The sequence below is a fragment of the Crinia signifera genome, chromosome 7 (genome assembly GCF_055691185.1).
Source record: "Crinia signifera chromosome 7, ASM5569118v1, whole genome shotgun sequence".
Classification (NCBI taxonomy): domain Eukaryota; kingdom Metazoa; phylum Chordata; class Amphibia; order Anura; family Myobatrachidae; genus Crinia; species Crinia signifera.
Window position 1 is genome coordinate 39,177,354 of NC_139223.1, and position 24,014 is coordinate 39,201,367.

The 24,014-nt window shown below is 44.3% G+C and overlaps 1 protein-coding gene across 1 annotated transcript in view; it reads right to left on the reverse strand.

Moving 5' to 3' along the window:
- LOC146020068 (heparan sulfate glucosamine 3-O-sulfotransferase 2-like) overlaps window positions 1-23,278 on the reverse strand; it is a 59,135-nt gene extending 35,857 nt beyond the window's left edge. The window contains exon 1 of the mRNA XM_083152869.1: window positions 22,426-23,278. Within this exon, the coding sequence (XP_083008995.1) occupies window positions 22,426-22,949 (524 nt within the window). The 5' untranslated portion in view covers window positions 22,950-23,278. The remainder of the gene's footprint in view (window positions 1-22,425) is intronic.
- Window positions 23,279-24,014: the final 736 nt, after the last annotated feature.

The following is a 24,014-nucleotide window of genomic DNA, read 5'->3' on the forward strand; positions in this document are numbered from 1 at the left end:
CACATATATATGGTTAAAGATAGTTTTCATTAATAGATGTGGGTGGATCTTTAATAGAGACTACTTTGTATTTATTGTATATTTAGATGCCTATATTGAATATATGTCTCATAACACCCTTTAAATATTAGCTTAATAAATTAAAACTGTCAAAAAAGCCATATCAACTGTAAAAATGTATTACATAAAATATTAAATAAAAGATTTTTGCAGAAGAACTATCTTATGCAGTATTATATCATTATTCATGCAAAACGCATTTTTGGTGAACGGCTGTAAGAATCTAACTTCAGAGGTTAAATATTTCACACTAGCCAACAGAGATCTACTCCATAGTCACTGGCCAATCATCATCAACAAAGTGCCTAACCCTCTCTCCCCTCCCCCCAGTAGCCTAACCGTCCGTTGGTGGCCCATGCAGAAAGGATGTGCACTGCTCTGGCACATAAACGGGGCTCTTTAAACTATGTACCGATGCTGTGTTGTATAGAAGAGAGGCGACTACAAGAGGAGGAGCAGAATGTAAAAGGATCAATGAGAAGGACTGCAAAAAACTAGGATGGAGAATGAGAGACGTATGAGAGTGGCAAAGGAGTAGGAGGAAAGGATATTAAATGCAAAACGAGGAGGAGGTAGAGAAGGATAAAAGAGGGACAAGAGGAGGTTAGCGAATAATAAAAGAGGAAAAAGACAGAGCATAGAGAAGAATAAAATGTTTCAGTATAAACCACTGAGTTGGTAGGTAAGAGAGAGAGGTGTGAGGAAAAGGGGGGATGGGAGGAGCGTGGGTATAGAATTGGAAAAAGGAAGGGAGAGAGATGGAAGAAAGAGAGATAATTGGGAGAAGGAGCTCAAGAGGTAAAGGAAGATCAAAGGAAGAGGTGAGAGTATAAATGTTGGGAAACACCAGAATGATTTGGCCTCAATTCCCCCAATTTCGATACAATCTTGGCATGTTTTAGGGTATTGTTATACATATTGTTATACTGTGCCTCAAAGTTCTGCTTTATTGCATCTGAATGTTGGGGGTTCTCAGTTAGTACACCATCACCTGCCTCATATTGTTATTGTGTGGTCCCTAGGCCAGATAAGTTAGGGCCTTTTTTTGTAGTAAGCCATCCATATGTGATTTAGAGCGAATACAGTTGGCATCCGGATGGTCACAATCCCGACTTTCAGAATATCGCATGCGGGATCCCGACAAGTGAAAATGAAGAAACTTGAACGGTACATACAGTAGGAGGGTTAGGTCTGGGAGGTTGGGTTTAGCCGAAGAATTCTTACCAAAGATTGTTGCCATTTTCTCTGTTGGGATCCCGCTGCCGGAATTCTCACCGTAGGGATTCCATACCCAACATCTAGTATAATACATTAGATATGTGGGAATTCGTAGGTGACGTCAAGATTGTCCAGCAAGCTGACAGCAATTATAACAGTCTATGTATGCCTTGTTATCCATCTCCCTTTTCCCTGGGCCAAGTACAAAGCCTGGTACCCAACACTGTAATCCTATAACTTCAATCTTCGCTGTATGAAAATACAAGTTGTGGAACATGGTTACTGAGCCTCATGATTGATGATGATGATGATCAGTCACCCACAGAATGAAGATCGCCATCACACCTGACCGAGTATTCTGTCCCTAGTGTAGGAAGGTTCCCTTGTAACCTGGTGCTCGATCCTCTGCTATATTCCGCCGAGTAACCATATAAATGAATCTTGTGGATTCCACCTGGGACACTGACAGATAGTGAGTGTCGCGACAAGTCGCTTGCTTTCTAGTTTTCTTGGGTCACATGCAAGAAAAAACAGGTATATGGGGAGCGCTATTAACAGCAGCTGGCAAGGGGTTGTCACTCCCCTATTAATCAAGAGAGAAATATATACAAAGTGCCAGCGCTGGCTGAATAATTGTTCAGACGGTAATCCGAATAAAATACATTTATTTAACTCTAATAATAGCAAATGTAAAACACAATAAAATCTAACTTAGACAATGTACAACAAAATACATAAAAATGAAAATAAAGGATGGGGTAATTGTCACAATAGTGACATATAGTGGTATGTAGCAGGATTTAAAAGTCAAATGTCATAAAACATCCATGATAGGAACTTATATTACCGATTGGGAAATTGCTCCACTGATGAAATCGGATGAGGGATTGTAGGTGTGTACCCTCCAGTTGTAGATGGGTAGAGGATTGTAGCGATGATGGGCTCTTGTATGCAAAGAGCTTGGTAGAATCCTGATGGCAACCACTCTTTGAACTGGAAAGTCTCTTAGGGACCTGGCTTGGTGTCCCAGCAGCTCTGTTTGAAACTATAAATCCAGAATTTGGCGGTGGTGCTCTATTATTTTCAGGGATCAAGGATGACTATCAGTGAGATCGAAAGGGTCCAGTGTGATGCTCAACGCGTTTCCCCATATCAGTAAAATTCCGGCTTCCTCAGGAGCGAATGATTTGAAATGGGCCAAAAGCTCCTATATATACCAATATATTTTATTCGGATTACCGTCTGAACTATTATTCAGCCAGCGCTGGCACTTTGTATATATTTCTTTCTTGGGTCACATGACTGATGCCTCTGGCCAGGTCACAAAGCTCCTTGCGTGGCACCGTCGCTGTTATGGTGGCCCAAGTCTGTGGGTTGTGGGGTGCCTGAAAGGGGCATGGATCAATGGATCAACAATGTTACGGTTGACCGTCATTAGGTCAAGACCAAATGGTCAACATGCATTAGGTCAACAGGTACGAAAGTTCAACAGTGCTTAGGGTCAAGGGGTACAAAAGGCAAACATGGTCAAAAGGTTGATATGGCAATGGTCAACTCAAAGGCTAACTACTCTTCATCTCTATGAGGTGACGTACTGCCACTGACCACTAGGGGCTACTCGACGGCCCAAATTACTACTTTGTGTGCTAAAAGATGTCATAACACATTGTGAAAGCATGTTTTGCAGGGACACGGATCTGTTTCAAACCTGCTAGATATGGAGAGAGGGAGCAGTGAAGGCAGAGATTGGAGGTAGGAGCAGATAAAGACTGAGAGGGTGGGGTGAAGAGTTTGTGGGCTAAAAATGGTAAAACCTCAAAGTAAAGGTAAAAACTGCCACAGCTCAAAGTGAAAGTAAAAACTGTCACAGCTCAAAGTGAATGTACATTGCAGAAGCCGTCATTTTGAAGGGCTTTTATAATATCCAGCATATTATGTAACCCCAGTATCTAGCATTACTTCCATTTCTCCAGGTGGTGCTCACAAAGATAGGGGGTATGTCCTGAAATTACATTCTTATTGGCTGTTTGGTTGCTTTACTGAAGTCGATGCAGGTTGTTTTCTTAAATGTATGACTTAAGAGTTCTAGCTACGTTCTACTGACATGTCCCAAATTATGTGTGGCACATTAGAGCTGTGTTACTTGGCAGATCTATATTTATGCATTTTGTATATTGCACCTTGTTCCCGCATTGGATGTTGGAAGATCACGCATGCTTTAAAAAAAATCCAAATCCAACCAAAAATAGGAGAGGGCCCCCCAAAAATGGGTACAACAAAGAGGTGAGAATCAAAGTGAAAGAAATCCACGATTCAATAAATTAAACTCATACAATCATCCCAATAATGATTGGAGAACACATAATCACTCCCACCATCCTCCTTCACCCATGATTAGGGAAAGGCAACGATTTAATTATGTGACACCCAGAAGGCACCCTCAAAATCTTGGCACTACTCCAGAGAGAAGTTATAGATCTACAAATAGGGGAGAACCAGTAAATGTGAGAAATAGATTTGAACCATTAAGAAATGAAAGCTTTGAATTAAGACCACAAAAGCCTTTTTTGGGGAGGGACTGAATGCCACCGAGAAGGGAATAAAAAGCAAAAAAAAACATAGAGGAAAAAGAGGCGGCAAGACTCATCCAAAAACTCAACCTAGAAATTGTTTACCACAGAGATTTTCTGATGCAAACAGCACAGAAATCACTAACGATAGGGGCAAGATTTTCAACCTAAGTGATACACAATTGACACAAGAGGAAGAAAAAATCTTAGAAAAAGGCCTCCAGTTTGCCCCCACAGCTAAAGCCAACCCATTCAAACTTTTTGTAGACCTCCAAAAATTTGTGAGGAAAGTAAGCATCAAAAAGTTTTTTCTATCCAAAGAGGGTGAAGAAAAATTGGAACCAATCCCCTCAGAGGAAAATCAGACTACCAATAATACTTCCCTACGATGCAAATCAAAATTTTACCCTAAGCATGTGAAAGGGGGGAGTATAGATTGTTTCAATTCTATAGTAGCAAAAATAACTCAGAAAGGTAGAGACTTCAAAAAAGAAAAACATTTCAAAAAAAGAATGGGAGGCAATTGAGAAACTGCAACAGAATGACACAATAATAGTGAAACCTACAGATAAAGGGGGGGCGTAGTAATTATGAACAATGTTGATTACATAAAGGAAATAGAGAGATAATTGGGTGCTACAACAACGTATAAAAAATTAAGAAGTGACCCTACGGTCTCCATTGTCAATAAATTAAAAGAGCTAACCTCAAAAGCAATGGAAAATGGTCTGTTATCAAAAGAGGAATTTGATTTTATCAATATCCCTAACCCCACAACCCCCACCATCTATGTTTTACCTAAAATTCACAAACACTTGACTAAACCACCAGGGCGACCTATAATTACAGGAACAGGAAGTATTACCTCAAATCTTTCAGCCCTGGTGGATTTTTATCTGCAGCCATTAGTTAGTAAAACACGCTCCTTTTTAAAAGATACAGGAGATGTTTTAAGAAAGATGGACCCGATTTTATGGAATGATGGTTGCTTCCTTGTCAGTGCAGGCGTGAGTACACTGTACACCATCATTGATTGGAACAAAGGGCAGGAACCAATCAGATTCTTCTTAAATAGAAGTGAGTATTCCAGTGATCTACAAGATTTTATAGTAGAGAATCTATTTTATTCATTTTATCCAACAACTATTTTTATTTTAATGGCAGCTATTTTTTACAGATAAAGGGGACCGCCATGGGCATCAGGTTTGCCCCCAGTTATGCCAACCTCTTCAAGCCATTTTGGGAGACAGGTGCGGTGGATGAGAGGTTGGCGGGGGGGACAGTCCTCATGGCCTGGTGGAGATTCATAGATGATGTTTTATTTATATGGAGAGGGGAGGAAAGTTTTTTAAAGGATTTTTGTGACCTTTTAAACCTTAATAATTTTAATATTAAATTAACTTTTAATATTAGCAAGTCAAATCTGGTTTTCCTTGATCTGAATATATATATATATAGATCAAGGAACAATTCACACTAAAACTCACAGAAAGGAAACTGATTCCAATTCGTATATTCAAAAAAACAGTGAACACCACGAAAGATGGTTGAACAGTATTCCCTTTGGACAGTACATGCACTTAAAAAGAAACTGTACCAAACAGGAAATATTAGAGGAACAGTTTACCAAAATTGACCAAAGATTTATTCAAAAAAGGTTATACACGTGAAAAACTACAAGAATCAAAAGAAAAAGTGAACAAAATGAGTAGGCAAGATTTACTCAAAGTAAAACCAAAAAAGGATAGAAATAATGATTCTAGTTTTACTGAGTGGGCTTTCTTCATGTAATATGGGTCTCACCATAAAAAGGTAGAACCAATCATTAAAAAGAACTGGCAGATCTTATTAGATTATCCTGTGTTGGAAAGAGCAATGCCTGAGAAACCAAGATTCATTTACAGGCGTGCACCATCACTGAAAAATCTTCTGGTAAAGAGTGCCTTACCAGAAAAAAGTGGAGGCAGTGACCGCAACAAGGGGTTCCATCAATGCGGGTCCTGCCTTATGTGCAGATCCACCAACATGAAACCTTTTGACAAAAAAGCCACTCATTTTGAACTAAATGGGGTAAATTACAAAATAAATCAATTCATTATAAGGTTAGCTAAAAGTGAGATGAAGTGGATTTTTACACTAAACAGCCTTTATCCTAATGGTCACAATGCTGATTTTGAATTAAAGTGGTTTTTAGATTGATTAGATTTTATGCTCTTTTAATTCTTTTTTAGCAGTTTTATTTGTTATTAATGTGATTCTAATTCTCTCCTTTTAATCATTATTTTGCATGTAAATTCCGGATGTGATTGAACTTTCAATATGAATCCAGTGGGAAAGGGCTCTCCCGGTAATGAGGGATGGACTATGCAGCAATACTAAGTACTGCACAGAAGGTATGATGAGGAGAAGCCTTTTTCCCACTGGTAGATCCTGAAATAAAGAAAGGAAAAGTATCTACCTCACTTCAGCCCACAATCACGATGGCGGGCGGACATTCAATATGTCACGAATGAAAAGAAAAAAGAAAATATCGTGGAAGCGAGGTGGATTTGAGAGAAACTATGAAGTCTGGCAGGAAACACAGATAACTAAGAGAATCTAGAACAAAACATGCCTATACCGAATTACATTTTCAGTCATCTCTGCAGAGATCCACTAAAGCGGAAGTGACGTGAAGCCAAGTGGAACGCAAACCGGAAGTGCCATGTGGAACGCACGGCACTTCCGGCCCGCGAAATGAGTGACAGTTCCCATTGGCTAACAAGATCCTAGAAGACCCAGGCAGTGGGTATAAAATAGGATCATGGTATACAGGTATCCATATACAGCTTAAAAAAAAGAAGACTTCTGTATCTCCGAAACGCGTTGCAGCTACCCAGTGGATACGGACCGCCAACTCCAGTGCACTTTGCACTTTGCACTTTGGACACCGGACACTTTATATGGACGCACCAGCACTTTACCATTAAGGACTCCTCCATAGCAAGCCATCTGCGGTGGTGCCGCAGAACTTCATTGGAAGCATAGCCCACCGCAACTTCTATCTATGGTGAGATAAAGCCCACATGTTATTCTGCATGAAAATCTTCAGTCCATCTTCAATCTGGTGGAAATATTGTAATTATTCCAGCACCTGTTTCATGTCATTTATGTGTTATATGTCATTTTATATGTCACAATAAATCTTTATAAATTGATTATTTGTGCATAACATCTTTTTACAGGCAAGCATGCGCAAGAACACCACAAAATAGGCCAGAAGATAGCCTCAACCATCATCGTTTCTGGATCGCCCTCATGCCTTAGTGCGTAGTGATGAAAAATTTGTTATTTCTTTTCTTAAGCCTTTTCAAAAAATCGGTGTTCATACCAAACTTTGGGGCTAATTCATTATGGATCTTTAATGTGAGATTTGGCAGTGGGCTGTGATGAGAAAGCTGAGGCCCCAGACAGAAAGAGAAAATGTGACAGAACTACGAATGGAACATTAATCCACTCACAATTCCATACGCTATTCTAAAACTATTCAGTAGTTTTGCCGTCTGTGCAAATGTTAGTAGGCCTGAGGCTTCCACCAAACTGCGGCTGAGACAGAGTGGAAGTGGTCATCAATGATGTCATAGACCCTCCTCACAAACTCCTGGGCACACCTGCATTTTTCAGACACACCCAGAAACAACAGGTTTTACACCCCCAAATGCCGGCTTCCTGTCAGTCAAGTTCCAGCCACATAGCATTTTTAGATGCTATTTTCCCTCGCACATGTACAATACTATAGTACGCATGTGCAGTTGTTCAAATATCATGCGAATAGTAAATTCTATGTATAGTGATCCAAGCTGAATTAGGCCTTTGGTCCAAACCCACCCAACACTACCCAATATTTGCCTATTGCACTCAATCCAAGAAAGCCACTCCTATTTTCCGATAAGCCACACATCGTTGGGTTTTCCACTCGGGGGAATACTATCAAAATCAGAGCTACTGAGAGGTGTGCAAACTTTCCAGGGATAAAAATCCATACAAAATTTTCCACACCCAACATCCAGTGGCGTAACTAAGTTTTGGGCGCCCCCCCCGCCCCCCCCCCGCCGCCGCCCCCCCCGCCAAGCACCCCCAATCCCCCGCCGCCCATGCAAACCCCCCCCAATCCCCTGCAGCCTTACCTATCGCGCTGGTCCCGGCGGCTCCGTTCTTCTTCTGCTGAGGACCACCACAAAATGGCCGCCCCCATACAGCAGACAGTTTCAGAGAACTGTGTGCTATATGGGGGCGGCCATTTTGTGGTGGTCCTCAGCAGAAGAACGGAGCCGCCGGGACCAGGGAGATAGGTAAGTCTGCGGGGGATTGGGGGGGGGTGTAACTATAGCACCGCAGCCCCCGGCGCCCCCACATGCACAGCGCCCCCCCCCCCCGCGGTGGTGGGGGCTGCGGTGCTATAGTTACGCCGCTGCCAACATCCAACATATGACTAACCACAGCCAGGCATATCTCCATTTTTTGGAATCACTACCCAAATTCGGGATGGTTATCGAATGGTTCGCCATTAATGGTGTCCATCGATGGTGCCATCTGTGGTTTCCATCAATGGCTGAAACCATTAGAGGAGAACCATTGATGCTTTGAGCAATCAACAAGCATCCCTGATAAGTACATAAATTATAGTCAAACACTTGGGGGCTATTCAATCTGTGCTCATATTTCCCGACAGCATTGAAGGCTGTCAGATCCGACTTTTTTCTTGTTAAGTCGGATCTGTTTTGTCGTAAACGGATTGTTGAATTCAAGTCCGATTTCAGACAATCCGCGGCCATATCCAACAATTTGCGGACTTTCCGACACTCTACAGTGGGTTTATTGAATACCAACTGTCAATGTACTGTCGGAAGCTGTAAGAAAAGGCCTGGATTCCGACCATCGGGACGTCCCGACAGACTGCTCCCCATTACGATTTCATTGATTTCGTACACCGCCCTAATATGAGCAAAGTTCCAGGATTCCAGTGTGCGGACACGTCTGCTTTCTTTCTGGCATTGTACCATTATTTGTCATTGTAATGATAATGTAAGATGGGAAAGACTCGCAGCAAGTGATTTACTAGTATTATGTCGAGTGAACTAGATACCTGACAATTCAAGAGAAAGACAGAAGAACCCAGCGGCCTTGAGTACCATGAAAAATGTGCGGTATAGATGTACAATTTATTTTTATCCTCCGTCGGTGTCTGTTTTCCACTTGGTTTTACAGTAGCCGTCTTATCCGGCATCTGACAGCGACAGTCGTCACACAAATATTCCCAGCTTGTGCAGCCGCACAGCGCAGGACCAAAGCTGTCTTCTCAAGGTAAAGCAGCCTCTGACAAGTGAACATTGTGGACATACAGCAGCCAAAAATAGTAGATAACAGAGTTGCAATTTGATAATGTCAAATAAAATGACATAATTTGACTGGCTAAAGTACAGAGATAAGTAATAGGATTTGGATTACACTGTGATTTTATACTCTCAGAAAGATGTCAATAAAATGACCCCCCTGAAGAACAACCCCATTGAAGAATTGGCTCGCCGTCACTTCCAGAAAATTACATTGGAACCTTCGTATTAATGACATAATCCACTTTCTGATTTTATGTCATGGTGATATCTTTTAGATTTTCTTCTGACTCAACAACACATAAAGAGAAGCCTGAGACTGCTCATCCGCTGAACAGACGCTGCTTAATAAATATCTGTTTGGAAACATGCACACTTCATAGATAACTATAATTATGTTGGTAATTAATAGCAATCATTGACTGAAAGGTACTTGATGTTTCTTAAGGACGTCCCTTCCCTCAGCAAGTGACGGACTGCTCTCTGGTTTATTAATAATAATCAACGAGGCACAACTGGAAAAAAAAATGTTACATACTGTGCGTTCCCTTAATAAATACCGCCAGTGGCTGAACCTCTTTATCCCTTTGATTCTATAATCCTGCTGCTGAACAGAATATGTTTCCGCAGTGCACTGACAGCACTGCACTTGCAAATCATGACACAGTAGCAGGGAAGCAGAGAACATGGGGTGTACAGAAAGAAAGACATTTCAATGGAAAGAAACAGACATTTTGGTCACTTGATGTTTTTTCAGCAATTCATCAACGAATGCTTACAGAGTGACTTTAATGGCCTTATTCTGACCTGATCCCTGGACAAATTTGTTCTTAAAAATAGGCAAAACTATGCCGAGCTGCAGGTGGGGCACATGTAATATGTACAGAGAGAAAGAGTTAGATTTGGGGGAGTTATTTTGTTTCTGTGCAGGGTAAATACTGGCTGCTTTATTGTGACACTGCAATTTAAATTTCAGTTTGAACACACTCCACCAAACTCTCTCTGCACATGTTACATCTGCCCCACCTGCAGTGCAGCATGGTTTTGCCCGTTTTGAGACCAAACTTGTCCTGCGATCAGGTCTGAATTAGGCCCTTTGTTATAAACTAGCTTAAAAGGAACACACAGGTAGCTGTATGAAGCAGTGATAAGGGAGGAGAAGTGAGCCGGAGGAGAAGTGGCCCATGGCAACCAATCAGCTGCTCTGTATAACTTTATATTATACAAATTACAGTTGTTACTTCAGTGCTGATTGGTTGCCTTGGGCCACTTCTCCTTTGGCTCACTTCTCCCTCATCACTACATCTGAATTCGATCCATCACATAGTGTGCAGTATAAAGAACTATATACAATGGGGGGCCCATTCTGCAATAATGCGTTTACTGTGTTATCCTGTGGGGGAGATATACCAAGCATTGGAGAGAGATATGGTGTCATGCGATCAGCTTCTGTCATTTTACAGGTTCTGATTAAATAAAATGGCAGAAGCTGATGTCTTGGTATTTTGGAGTCTAAATTCAGAGAGATAAAGGACTTTATGTACTAAGCCTTTGGGCCAGATTCTCTAAGCTTCAAAAGTGATAAAATGGAGAGTGATAAACAGCCAGCCAATCAGCTCCTACCTGCCATGTCACAGACTGTGTTTGAAAAATGTCAGGCAAGAGCTGATTGGCTGGCTGTTTATCACTCTCCATTTTATCACGTTTGAAGTTTAGAGTTGTCGCGTTACAAGTTGTGCTTGAAAAAAATGACAATTAGGGGCCGGTTGGTCATTTTATTACTGTCTGCATTATCTTCATGTTATCTCTGGACTCACTCTGATAGAACATTCGACAAGGCTGTAAGAAAGGGTGAAAATGTGGGAAGTCTCCAGAAGGAAACGTGACCGTTGATAATATGTATACTACAGAATAGTTTCTTTTGGCAGATCCTCCTAATAATTGCATTTACCTGTCCTTGAATAAACAATCCTAACTCCGTTTTACATATTTCTCTCCATATAGGTGTGGGCTACGATAACCGCAGGGTTTGGGTGGTAGGTCACTCTTATGTGCATTGGGCTTCTAGGCTTATGGCTTCTGGTGAAGGACCTGTGTTGGATTGTTGTCATCTGGTGCGCTGGTTGGGAGTAAGGGGGATGTCCTGGCGCGAGCTAAGGGCTTTCCTTCTGCTGAATGTGAAGCTTTTTGGCTTACCCGAAGTGTTGGTGATCCATCTCGGTGGTAATGACCTCGGGAAAATGTCCCAATTGAGGCTGAGGTGCATAATTTTGGATGATCTGGACGCAATCAGGAATGCCTGGCCTAGATGCACCCTGATTTGGTCATTTGTAGTGCCCCGACTGTGTTGGAGAGGGGCGTTGGATTGTCGAGCAATTGACGAGTCCAGAAAGAAGTTGAATGCAGCTGTTGCTCGGTGGGTACTGGAGTTTGGTGGTGTTACGGTCCAGCATGAGAGGATCAGGTTTGGTTATCAACATCTATATAGGCCTGATGGGATTCACCTAACCAAGGAAGGTCTTTGGATCTTTGTGGAGGATCTGTTATTGGCAGTTGTGTCGGTGCTCTAGATCGGTGGCGGGCGGGGCCTCGGGATCGAGATCCCCGATTTGGCGGGAAAGAACGGCTTGTTGATAGGTTGTAAGACTTTCACTAAGTTATGTTTGCTGCGTATTGGTTAGTTTCGGTGCGCTCGCCTCTCATTGGCTTAGGCCTTTCGCTGTATCACCCGCTCGGGGACAGCGTCCCCATCCGGCTGGGTGGGGTAGTAATGGTAGTAGGAGGAGTGGATACCGTGTTGAGTTAGGCCAACCTACGTATGCTAGTTTGGGGTGGAGTTTAGTTTAGTTAAATAGACGTTCTTTTCTGGGCCACCATTAAATTAATTAAAATTAAATAAAACAAACATCAAAAATTAGCTTAAAGAATTATAAATAAATTCAGCTAACAGTTTCTGCCAACCTACGTCTCTGAGTCTTTATTTCTATTAGAGTGTTTAAGTTGATGAAATTAAGGTATGCATGCCGAAGGGGCACACATCTGCCATTACAATGTTTAGAACATCGCAGTGGCTGCATAGACAGGGAGTAGTTTAAACATGATAGGCTGGGTGTGCAGCCTGTGGGTCATGTGACTCGGGGACCCTATCAGATCCTAGGTTTGGCTGGTTAGCTGGGAATATTACCTCAGGAATGGGAGGAGTCTGCCTCTTTTTCCTGAGAAATCTCCCGCCCTCCCTCCCTCCCTCTTTATTCATGGCTTGTTGGGTGGGTAAAATTTTTTGTCTTAAACGCGTTAGCTGTAGGCGGGAAAGAACGGCTTGTTGATAGGTTGTAAGACTCACTAATTTATGTTTGCTGCGTATTGGTTGGTTTCGGTGCGCTCGCCTCTCATTGGCTTAGGCCTTTCGCTGTATCACCCGCTCGGGGACAGCGTCCCCATCCGGCTGGGTAGGGTAGTCATGGTAGTAGGAGGAGTGGATACCGTGTTGAGTTAAGATAACCTACGTATGCTAGTTTGGGGTGGAGTTTAGTTTAGTTTAGTTAAATAGCCGTTCTTTTCTGGGCCACCATTAAATTAATTAAAATTAAATAAAACAAACATCAAAAATTAGCTTAAAGAATTATAAATAAATTCAGCTAACAGTTTCTGCCAACCTACGTCTCCGAGTCTTTATTTCTATTAGAGTGTTTAAGTTGATGAAATTAAGGTATGCATGCCGAAGGGGCACACATCTGCCATTACAATGTTTATAGATGTGATGCTATACAGTAGATTGTTGTTGTGTACTAGGGGTGAGGCGTAGCAGTGGGATGCTGTCATATTATGTACAGTATACAGCAGTCACGTAGTATTGCCTAGCCGCATGGTCATCTGTGCCCCTGCTGTTACTGCACCCAGAGACGCTTCGCACCCGATGTACTGTAACATTGTCCTCACTGTACTACCATAGACCATAGAACTGTGGTGTCACCCAGTCAGTGGATACCATACATGACAGCTGCATTTATTCAGCAATACACAGTGGAAACTGTTCTTATAACAAAGGGGTGAACAATAGGCCGCTGTCTGGCTGCTCTGCATATTTGACATCATTGTTGTATTTTCTGGATAATGATGAGTAATGCTGAGGGATTGAGACCCCCATCCACTAGTGGGAGTCACCCGGCAGCTCCCGGGCAGCTGGATGGCATACGATACATCGTATGCGGTCCGATTGCATGTGATGTATCGTATGCGGTCCGATTGCATGTGATGTATCGTATGCAATACCATTCGTGGCTACGGGATACGATAAATCCTCGTGGCAGCCGCTGAGATCTGCGAAGCGAGGCGCACGGGAACGCAAATGTCAGGAAAGGGACATGTCATATGACACTTTCCATGCGACCCGTCGCAACAATGCGTCAGAATCGCATGAAACCATTGAAAAGTGGCACTAGTGGATGGGGGCTTTAACTGTGCCGGGGGATCCAATAGGTTCTAGGTCTGTCATTGTGACCTGTATTTCTGCTCTTGTTCTGCCTGTATAGTGTCCTCAGTCATTGTTCTGCCTGTATAGTGTCCTCAGTCATTGTTCTGGCTGTATAGTGTCCTCAGTCATTGCTCTGCCTGTATAGTGTCCTCAGTCATTGTTCTGCCTGTATAGTGTCCTCAGTCATTGTTCTGCCTGTATAGCGTCCTCAGTCATTGTTCTGCCTGTATAGCGTCCTCAGTCATTGTTCTGCCTGTATAGTGTCCTCAGTCATTGTTCTGCCTGTATAGCGTCCTCAGTCATTGCTCTGCCTGTATAGCGTCCTCAGTCATTGTTCTGCCTGTATAGCGTCCTCAGTCATTGTTCTGCCTGTATAGTGTCCTCAGTCATTGTTCTGCCTGTATAGCGTCCTCAGTCATTGTTCTGCCTGTATAGTGTCCTCAGTCATTGCTCTGCCTGTATAGCGTCCTCAGTCATTGTTCTGCCTGTATAGTGTCCTCAGTCATTGTTCTGCCTGTATAGCGTCCTCAGTCATTGTTCTGCCTGTATAGTGTCCTCAGTCATTGCTCTGCCTGTATAGCGTCCTCAGTCATTGTTCTGCCTGTATAGTGTCCTCAGTCATTGTTCTGCCTGTATAGCATCCTCAGTCATTGTTCTGCCTGTATAGTGTCCTCAGTCATTGTTCTGCCTGTATAGTGTCCTCAGTCATTATTCTGCCTGTATAGTGTCCTCAGTCATTGCTCTGCCTGTATAGTGTCCTCAGTCATTGTTCCGCACTAACGTCTTGTTTCATTCAGTCCATAACCTGATTATTTTCATTTTGCCTCGCTGGGAAGGTTGTCAGGCAAAAGGTCGACATGAGTTTTTTTTGCGTGTTTTTGTCCCGAATGTCGACATACTGTAGGCTTCATGGACACAGTCAAAGTTTGCTGCACTGGCGTAACTATAAGGCTGCAGCCCCCGCGGTGGCGGGGAGGCGCCGGGGGTCTGCGGGCGCTATTTTTTCTCCGCCAGCTCCCCACTGCTTGTGGGTGCAGCCGGGAGCTGGCAGAGGGGTCCGTGCGGCGCGGAGGTACCTGTATTCAGGGAGAGCCTGGAGGTCCCTGCACCTGCAGCGCTGAGTATGATGTTGCCAGCCGGGGTCCCTGCAGTGAAGTGGAAATAACGTGCTATCTCCGCCGGAGATAGCGCGTTATTTCCACTTCACTGCAGGGACCCCGGCAACATCATACTCAGCGCCGCAGGCGCAGGGACCTCCAGGCTCTCCCTGAATACAGGTACCTCCGCGCCGCACGGACCCCCCTGCCAGCTCCCCAGGGGGGTCTTTTAACGGGGGGCAGCGGCAAAATTGTCCAGGGGGGGGGCGGCGAAATTGTCCCGGCGGGGGGAGCAAAATTTTTCGTTACGCCACTGGTTTGCTGCATCCCCTCGCATGGCTTGCGGTGGGCACGGTGCCTCGCTCCACTTGCCACACTATTATATTCTCCCACCGCGCCATAGTGGATGGTAGGGCATGAATTACCGCCTGTCGGCACATGTCGGCTGATAATAAAACCAAGAAAAACTCATGTTGACCTTTTGACTGTCGACCATGCACTGTCAACCTTATGCTTGTGACGACCTCCTGACCTTGTCGACCTATTTCAGGTGTCGACTTAAGCTATGTCAACCTTCAGTGGTCGACCTAATGTATGTTCGACCGTCAGAGGGTCGACCTAGTGGGTGTACCCCAAAGTATTCAGCCAGATATAGATTAACAGGGTGACATTGTCAATGTATGGTAGAATGTAATCTGGGATTGATTTTACCGCCCATGATTGTATTGCAATATGTGATCCCTTTAATCAGAGATTCCTGCTGTCGTACCCCCCATTTTTTTTTTTTAAATAAAGTTGATTTTTATTAACAGGAAAAAAAAAAGTCATACAGCATGATCGTCATTTTGCATATATATATATAGCTTAGCAGGGGGAACCGGCACTCCGCTCTTTGGTGTATAAATACTCCGGTGCCAGCACGATATTGGGCAAATATAGAATAGCAGGAGATGGGGCACTCGAATATAGAAGAAATAAATATGCTGTACAAGCGAAAGTTTTATCAACGTTTCAATCGTTTATATATATATATATATATATATATATATATGGCCGTGCGGGTCAAATACCAGGAAATAATGGACACGCGAGTAGCGTGCGGTCCATTTACTAGGAAGTAGCTCAATAGTAATAAGATCTAGTAGCCGCAACCGGAAGTGACGCTTCCGGAAGGTAACAGACGGCATGGGAGCTGCAATTAATAGCAGGGTACTTATGTAATATCTGGGCTCCCGTTTTTCTTATGAGACCGCGTGCGCTCGCCACGCTTCGGGCACGGTGGCTCGCTGCGCTCGCCACACTATATAAAATCAACTCCATGCGTAGTTGGATAGTAGGGGGTATGAAAAAATGGGGTGCATTTAACATGGGAGCCCAGATAATACATAAGTACCAATAGCAGTATAAATATAGGTAAGGGGGGGACATTATTTTACGCTCCTGAAGAAGTCCAGGATATTTTAAAGGACGAAACGCGTTGGGCAGAGGGGTAAACCGTGGAGGTTACCCTGCAATCCAGTACTTGCTTGGGAAAAAAAGCACACTCAGATAAGCTCTATTTGTTTTTATATCATGTACGGGCAAATTTTGTCTTTTGTTTAAATAAAATCCTTTGTATTACAATATTACACTAGGATTTCTCCCTCTTTGTTTTTTCTCCTGTGCTTTGTGAGGATACATGACACAGCGGCCATCTTTATTGAAACAATACAAGTTTAACAATAACCAAAACATTCCCCACGGAGGTGGTCCCCGAGGCCCCCAATAAATCTATCCACACGTTCAAGCACTTCCAGGAGTTCTTACCCCCAGCCGATAGCGATTGGCTCGAGGGCACCAATTGTCAACACCCAGTGCTCATTACTTAACCTCACCCAGGGGAGTCCAGCCCCCTCATGGGGCCCTCCCCGCCGCATAATTAAGCCTCAATGCCACTAACCTCGAGGACCCCCCTCCGCACAGGCCACTGTGACAAAAAGACATTCTATCAATTATTTTACCTAAAACCTTCTAAAAATAGGGAGGGTGGGAGCTGTTGAAAAATTCTCACAGTGACCCCTATTTCCCGCCTGAACCCTGCTTATAAACCCTACCAACACCCCGTTAAGCCCCTCCCCCTATGACCCTCTCCTTTGACACCCCTTCTATGACTATCCTGCTAATCAGCTCCCTACAAACCCTGTCAGGGGAGCCTACCCCTAGGCTTTGCCTCAAGTCCGGCTCCTACAATACTGTTGTCTTTTGGACTGAGGAGGCTCTCTTTACTTGCTGCCTGTGATTTGGGAGTGACGATAGAACGTGACATACGAGGAGGTTGGATACCACCATTAATGGTACACCTTCACGATTTGGGGTGTTGCACGACTGGTGGAAGTGTCATTTTGAATATATTAATTACTACACTAGGAGGCGCTCTTTTCACCCCTTTTTTTCTAGATTCTTTATGAACTTGGCTAAATTGGACTAGCCCATTGGAAAAGTGCAGCCGCCCTAAAAAAGGGAAAGTGGTGTAGAAGAAGAGACTGTGTTCCTTCTAGAAACTATTACTGACACTGTGAAAATACTTTTTTGAAAACAGTTGGACTATCGCGGGTACCACTACTTGTCTTCCATATATATATATCTCACACATCATACAATCTAATATTACTAGCATGGTATAGTGTCAAACATAACAAGAGCAAATATAAAAACAACACTGTGATCATACAGATAGTAGAACCCATTATTACATACTGTATGGTGTGGTCCCTTTTACTTACATTGATATTTGCAGCTGACCCCCGAAACCAGGGGTTTTCTGGGAATTAGAACCCCAAATATTGAATGATAAATGGGCCCCATGATGTTTTTCTCTGTTAGCTCCGTCTTTATTTTGTTTGGTCCCAAACCATTCAAACTTTTAATGGGAGTATTGGCCTAATTCAGACCGGTTATCAAGGCTAAAGACAAAAAAAACACTGTATCGGTTATCAAGGCTGCAATTTTTGCAGATGGACAAAAGGGATGCAGTCAATTTGCCGGCAGTCGGGATCCCGGTGGTCGGAATCCCGACACTGGAATCCCGACCGCCGAAATCCCGAAACTTTCTCCCTCCGTGGGTGTCCACGACACCCATAGAGGGAGAATAAAATAGCGTGCTGAGCGTAGCGAGGCACCAGGCCCGCTGCGTGGCGAGCGCAGCGCGCCCACAAGGGGGGGCGCTCCACGTCCCCCCCTTTGTCAGGATTTCGGCGGTCGGGATTCCAGTGTCGGGATTCCGACCGCCGGCATTACATACCGGATCCGGACAAAACCATGCTGCACTGCAGATGAGGCAGATGTAACATGTGCAGAGAGAGTTAAGGCCCCCATACATTACGGCGACTTCCCCCCTATGTACTAAGCCTTGTTGAGAGTTTAAGTGGGCAGAGATATAGTTCCAACTGATCAGCTCCTAACTGCCACATTTCATGTGTTGCTCAGAAATGTCCGTTAGGAGCTTTATGTTGATATTTTATCTCTGTTCAAGGTCTAGTACATTGCTGATTCTGAATTGCAGTCCCTTACCAACACATTGCGTGAGTGGGAAACCTAATGAAATTCCCACAGCTATTATGAGTCACACGTAGAGTGTGGTCCCACCACCCGTTATACTTCCGCAGCAAAGAGCAACCATTATGATTATAATCCCAATTTACATCAGAAAATGCTGAGTGCAGCCATCCATCAGAAGGAAGTATAGGTGCCACTCGGAATACCACTGTAACTCCGTATACACGCCAACATTATACACACTTCCTCTATGGCCCAAAATAAAATAAATAAATACAAAATAAGTAACACTGCACCAGGGCAAAATCATGCTGCGCTGCAGATGGGGCTGATGTAACATGTACAGAGAGATTAGATTTGGGTAGGGTGTGAACAAACTGCATAGATGAATTGCAGTGTAAAAATAAAGTTTACATTTGTGGGCTTCATGGAAAAACAGCCAGTATTTTATATGCACATAAAAATATAACTGTATTTGGTCCCCTTGCAGTGTCCCTGGCACAAAGTTGCTTTTTTTTTGCCTTACTTCCATGTCAGAATCATTCCCAAAATACTTCTGTACAAACACATGCGTATGTTAGCTGCAAGTGATGGGGACACATGCATAGCATAGACGGTCACAACAAGGGTCCCTGTAAATAAATAGCACTCAGTGCACAGTTTTCTGTATGATGGACACAACTGGACTCAACAATATGTGTCAGCAATATTGCATCTTTTGCTGTCATTGAGTTGGGACTGCACACATGTTCACAAAGTGGGAGTAACCTCAGTTAATAGGGGTGTGGCCTTACCCAGGAGGGGGCATAGCTTTGAAACAGTACTTTTTTTTTCCTTTGGGGTTGTGCACAGAGATCCCTGAGCCCCCCTGGACGGTTTACGTGCCGTGTTTAGATGTAGGAATCCATTCAGTGATAACTTTGGAGGACAGAGCAGTAGTGAGCAAAGGCTCTCCTAACCATCCTCTCCCCCATGCCCACTGGACTTTGTGGGTGGGACAGCGGGACAGTGCCCAAATACGGAGTGTAGATAGACAATCACGTGGTCGAACGCATCTAGTTAGATGCCTAAAGATGGTCGTCAGTGTCTAGTTCCACCATAACGAAAAATACGCAGAAACATGATGGACAGTCTCTAGGTCAACACCATTTTTTCATCTTTTTTTTCTTTAGACCAACTTTGTTCATTATGTTGACATAGACAAAAAAAAGTGAAAAATTTGTGTCGATCCCATTCCTGTCGACCTAATACTATCTCACTGGTATCGAGACAATTCCTGAGACAATAAACAAGCAATATGAAATATTGTAGCCAGCTGCTTTGCCTTCCCGACAACACCTGATTGCACCTAGTGGCTCCCAGCGTGCACAACACTTGAATCCCCCATAGAAGTGAGGAGCCGCATTAGCCTTTTAATGTATATTGTAATATCAGCTTCAGACTAATGTTGGTGTAGTACCGTTGTTAATGAAGGGTGAAATACTGTATTTATATTATTATCATTATTGTTATTTTTATATTAGGTCATTAAAGGTTATTTTTAATTCACCTACGTTTTGAAGGAGTTAATAATAATGTTATTCCTCAGTGTTATGTGTTACTTTTCACTACATTAAATTATGAGATTACGGGGGGTATTCAATGCCGGCCACTTGTGGCCACCACCTACCAAATGCTGCCATTTCCGACAGCATTGGAGGCAGTTTCTTACAAAACATATCAGACTTTAAAACAACTCGGATCTGTTTGTGTCAGAAACGGACACAGATTGTTGAATTCACAGCCTTTTTTGGACAGTCTGCGGCTGTTTTTGACAAACCTCTGACTTTCCGATACTCGTAACATTGAATTCGGACTGTCGAGTTCCTGGTGAACGGAACGAAAACAGCCCGGGACGTTCCGACAGTTGGAATCCCAGATTGACTACCCTCCTATATATCAACCTCACATGGATAAAAGGAAATGTGAAGTTTATTACCAGCATCCTAAATATAATAATAATAATAATAATAATATACCATATTCATTCTAATACAAGGAGAAACAAGGGGAATTTATCGATGTTAAACAGCATATTTTAAGGGATTTTGTTTGTCTATTGCATTTCCCTCAAAAACCAAATAACCTTGTTAACAAAAAACTCAGTACTTGTGTATTATCACGGCGCCCATGATCGCAGTTTGAATCGTATGCAAATCGTATGTAATATCGCATATGATTTGCATACGATTTGCATACGACGCAATCTGCTATGCGATTTAGCACACAACCACTATCCACGTCAGCCCGAAGCATTTCGAGCGGACGCGGTACGTGTCCTCCCGACCTGTTCATACCCCCACTATCCACGTCGGCGTGAAGTTGCATTTATAAAGTGTGGCGAGCGCAGCGAGGCGAGCGGGCGCGTACAACGAGCCCAAAGCTTGGCGAGCAGATGCGGAATACACGTACCGCGTCCCCTCGGAGCCCTCGCTGCGCTCGCCACGCTTCGGGCTGATGTGGATAGTGGTGGTGGGCTAAATCGCATCGCATGGTGTGCAAATCACATATGGTTTGCATACGCTAACGGGTATGGGCGCCGTGATAATACACAAGTACCAAAATTTCTTCCTATCATATCACATTCCTCAATTCATGAGCTTATTATGTTGTATACGGGTGTACCATGGCCCTCATTCTAATTCCTTCGCTCCCCTGCGTGTTCGTGCAGGGGAGCCATGGTGAGCGGTCAGTGCGAGCGGGCACGGCGAACTGCATGTTCGCTGTCCCTTTCGCACCTAGCAGTGCTGGCCGGCAACCATCAAATTATTTCGTCCCCGCACCAAAGATGATATGATAAAACACCCATTTGAATGCCTGCAGGGGATGGCGGCATGCAGCGTTTGGTGGACTCGCAGCCTTGCGAGTCAACCAGAATAAGGTCCGATATGTACATTATAACTGTGATTTTCAATATTTACTTCAGGTGACAACGCCGCAGCCCCAGGGCAGAGCGCCGCAGCCCCGAGTCCCTATAGTACTTGCTGTACCTGAAAATCTAGGTACGTAGAACACAATGGATAAAAAAAAAAAATCTCATTTACAAGTGCTATCAATTAAAGTTTACGTGTAAAGCAAATAACCACTAAAGATGAACTATTTTGCAGTTACATTTTATTTGTAGGGTACGAAGGATGAGTTCAGGACACTGAAAGGGTTAATGGTTGTTTTAAAGCTGAGGAGACACAATGATGAATAACTGTACAGAATATGGTAATTTCTATACAGAAACAAATGTGTGTGTGCCCCGGCTCATGCTGGATGCCTACTGCAATACTTCTAGATGTACAGTCATTTCATTACCGGTCAGGAATTGGGTGGATCACAATTTATCACCCCCCCCCCCCCAAAAAAAAAAGACCTGGAGTGATCCCAAACCACAGGCTATACAGGGTGCTGGGATACACAGTCCCCATAGAATTTGGGGTGAAGGCACTGCAGGGATATTCTCCAGTCGGACTATTGTAAACCATCTGTCATGCCCACAGCGCTGCTGGCACTATTTGCGCAGTCCTTGCGATGATTGTAGGTAACCTCTCAATCATTCTGAATGGTTCCTGTTTCAGATGGGAGTTTCAAGATGTGTCAAATTAACATTTTTGATGACTCCAAAAATCTTTAAAGGAGGGGGAAAAAAGATGTCATGGAATATAGAACAGCTGAAAATATGAGAAAGCATTTAACCCCGTCATCGCCAAAGATGCATGTAGCCCTCATAATGCCCCAATTAACCATTTCCTTACAGTGTTACAGGTGTTTCTCATAAATACAGTACATGGAATGAGGGGAGGGGGGGGGGGGGGGGCATGAGGAACCTTTGCAGAACTTCACAATTAGATGAGCTGAATGAGAGTTTTCTCTGAGCTGCCGATATTAGGAACATCGTAATCTGCAATGACAGGTAGTGGTTCCTTTTAGTGGCTCAGTCGTGAATTTCAAAACCTTTCTTTGAAGGCTGTGAATGGAGATTTGATGTATCCTCCAACACATACAGTAGATGCATCGTGAATGGCATATGATAAAAGTGCACAGAGTTATGCTGGCATACAGTGGGCACTTACCTGTACCAGTCCAGACCCCTCTCATAGTTCCTGTCAAAGAAGTGGGGTTCAGTGCCCATAGCTCGCACCTCTGGGTGCACCCTAATAAATTCCAGTACTGCCCTTGTGCCTCCCTTTTTGACCCCCACAATGATAGCTTGCGGTAGCCTTTTGTGCCCATATCTGGGGGCAGCGGTGCTGTTCCCAGAGGGGTGCCCCTTCTGTTCAGTGGGCTTTGCCGGGGTCCCCGTTATCCTGGTGGGTTCAGTGAGGTTCCTGCCAGTCCAGTCGGTGTACGGGAGGTCGGTCCCGGGGAAGGGAAGGGTGGCCCCGGAGTGTGGGCAGAGGAGCAGCTTCTGCAGCAGTTTCTTGCCCCCCAGTAGTGGGGGGTGCGGGGGGCAGCTGAGCTGCTGTGGGTACCCCCGGCTGTGCATGGTGGAGTGCCCTCGGAGAATCAGGTTGTAGCAGAGGAGGGTGCAGGATAAGCAGAAGGTGCATAGGAAGAGGTATCTCCGTGCCCGGCGGGGGCTCAGTCTGGGTGCCATGACTCACAGCACAGGGGCCACATTGTGGCCCCCGGGCTCCTGCATGTGTGACTGTCCTGGAGCTGCAGGCAGAGCCCAGCACTGGAGCCTAGCACACCCCCTTGTCTGACTGAGAGCGGCTGAGAGCAGCTGGGGAGGAGGGAGGGCTTTCAGGAGGATCCCCCCCACCTTCTTCTACCTTATTAACCCACCATGTGCTACAACGGGTCAGTGATGCATAGCCAAATAGGGTTAACCCCTGCTCTGCCACAGCGCTGCCGGCACTGTTCGTGCAGTCCTTGCAATGATTGTAGGTAACCTCTCTCTATCATTCTAAAGGGTTCCTGCTTCAGACGGGAGTTCTAAGATGTGTCAAATTAACATATTGGTGACTCCAGAAATCTTTAGGGAGGGGAAGTCATGGAATATAGAACAGCTGAAAATATGAGAAAGCATTTAACCCCGTCATCGCCAAAGATGCATGTAGCCCTTACAATGCCCGAATTAACCATTTCCTAACAGTGTTACAGGCGTTTCTCACAAATAGATGAGGAGGGGGGATGGACATCGGCACATCCCCCATCGATGGCTTTTAGAGCAGGAACCATCGATGTCTATAAACCATTCTACCTCACACCATCGGTGGTTCCTGCCATTGCTTAGCCGCGCATGCGCAGAGCAACGGGAAGGGTCGCTGCGGGTAGCCTGCCCGGCTGGGACCCGCGCGCATGCGCAGAAGAAACTTTAGCCATCCATCCAGTTCAAGTTTATTTTGCGGGCCGCCCGCAGCGACGCCGCTGGACGCAATGACGCTACGCACGCAGTGTGCATGCGCCCCCAACTTTTACAATCGGAAGCCATTCATCGATGGCATAAAACTATTCGACCATCCACTATCGATGCCCAAAACTTCGAGCACTAGGTCCCAACCATTGATGTTTTGGGAACATCGATAGTCGATGGCCATCCCTACATGGGGAACCTTTGCAGAACTTCACAATTAGATGAGCTGAATGAGAGTTTACTCTGAGCTGCCGATATTAGGAACATCGTAATCTGCAATGACAGGTTGTGGTTCCTTTTAGT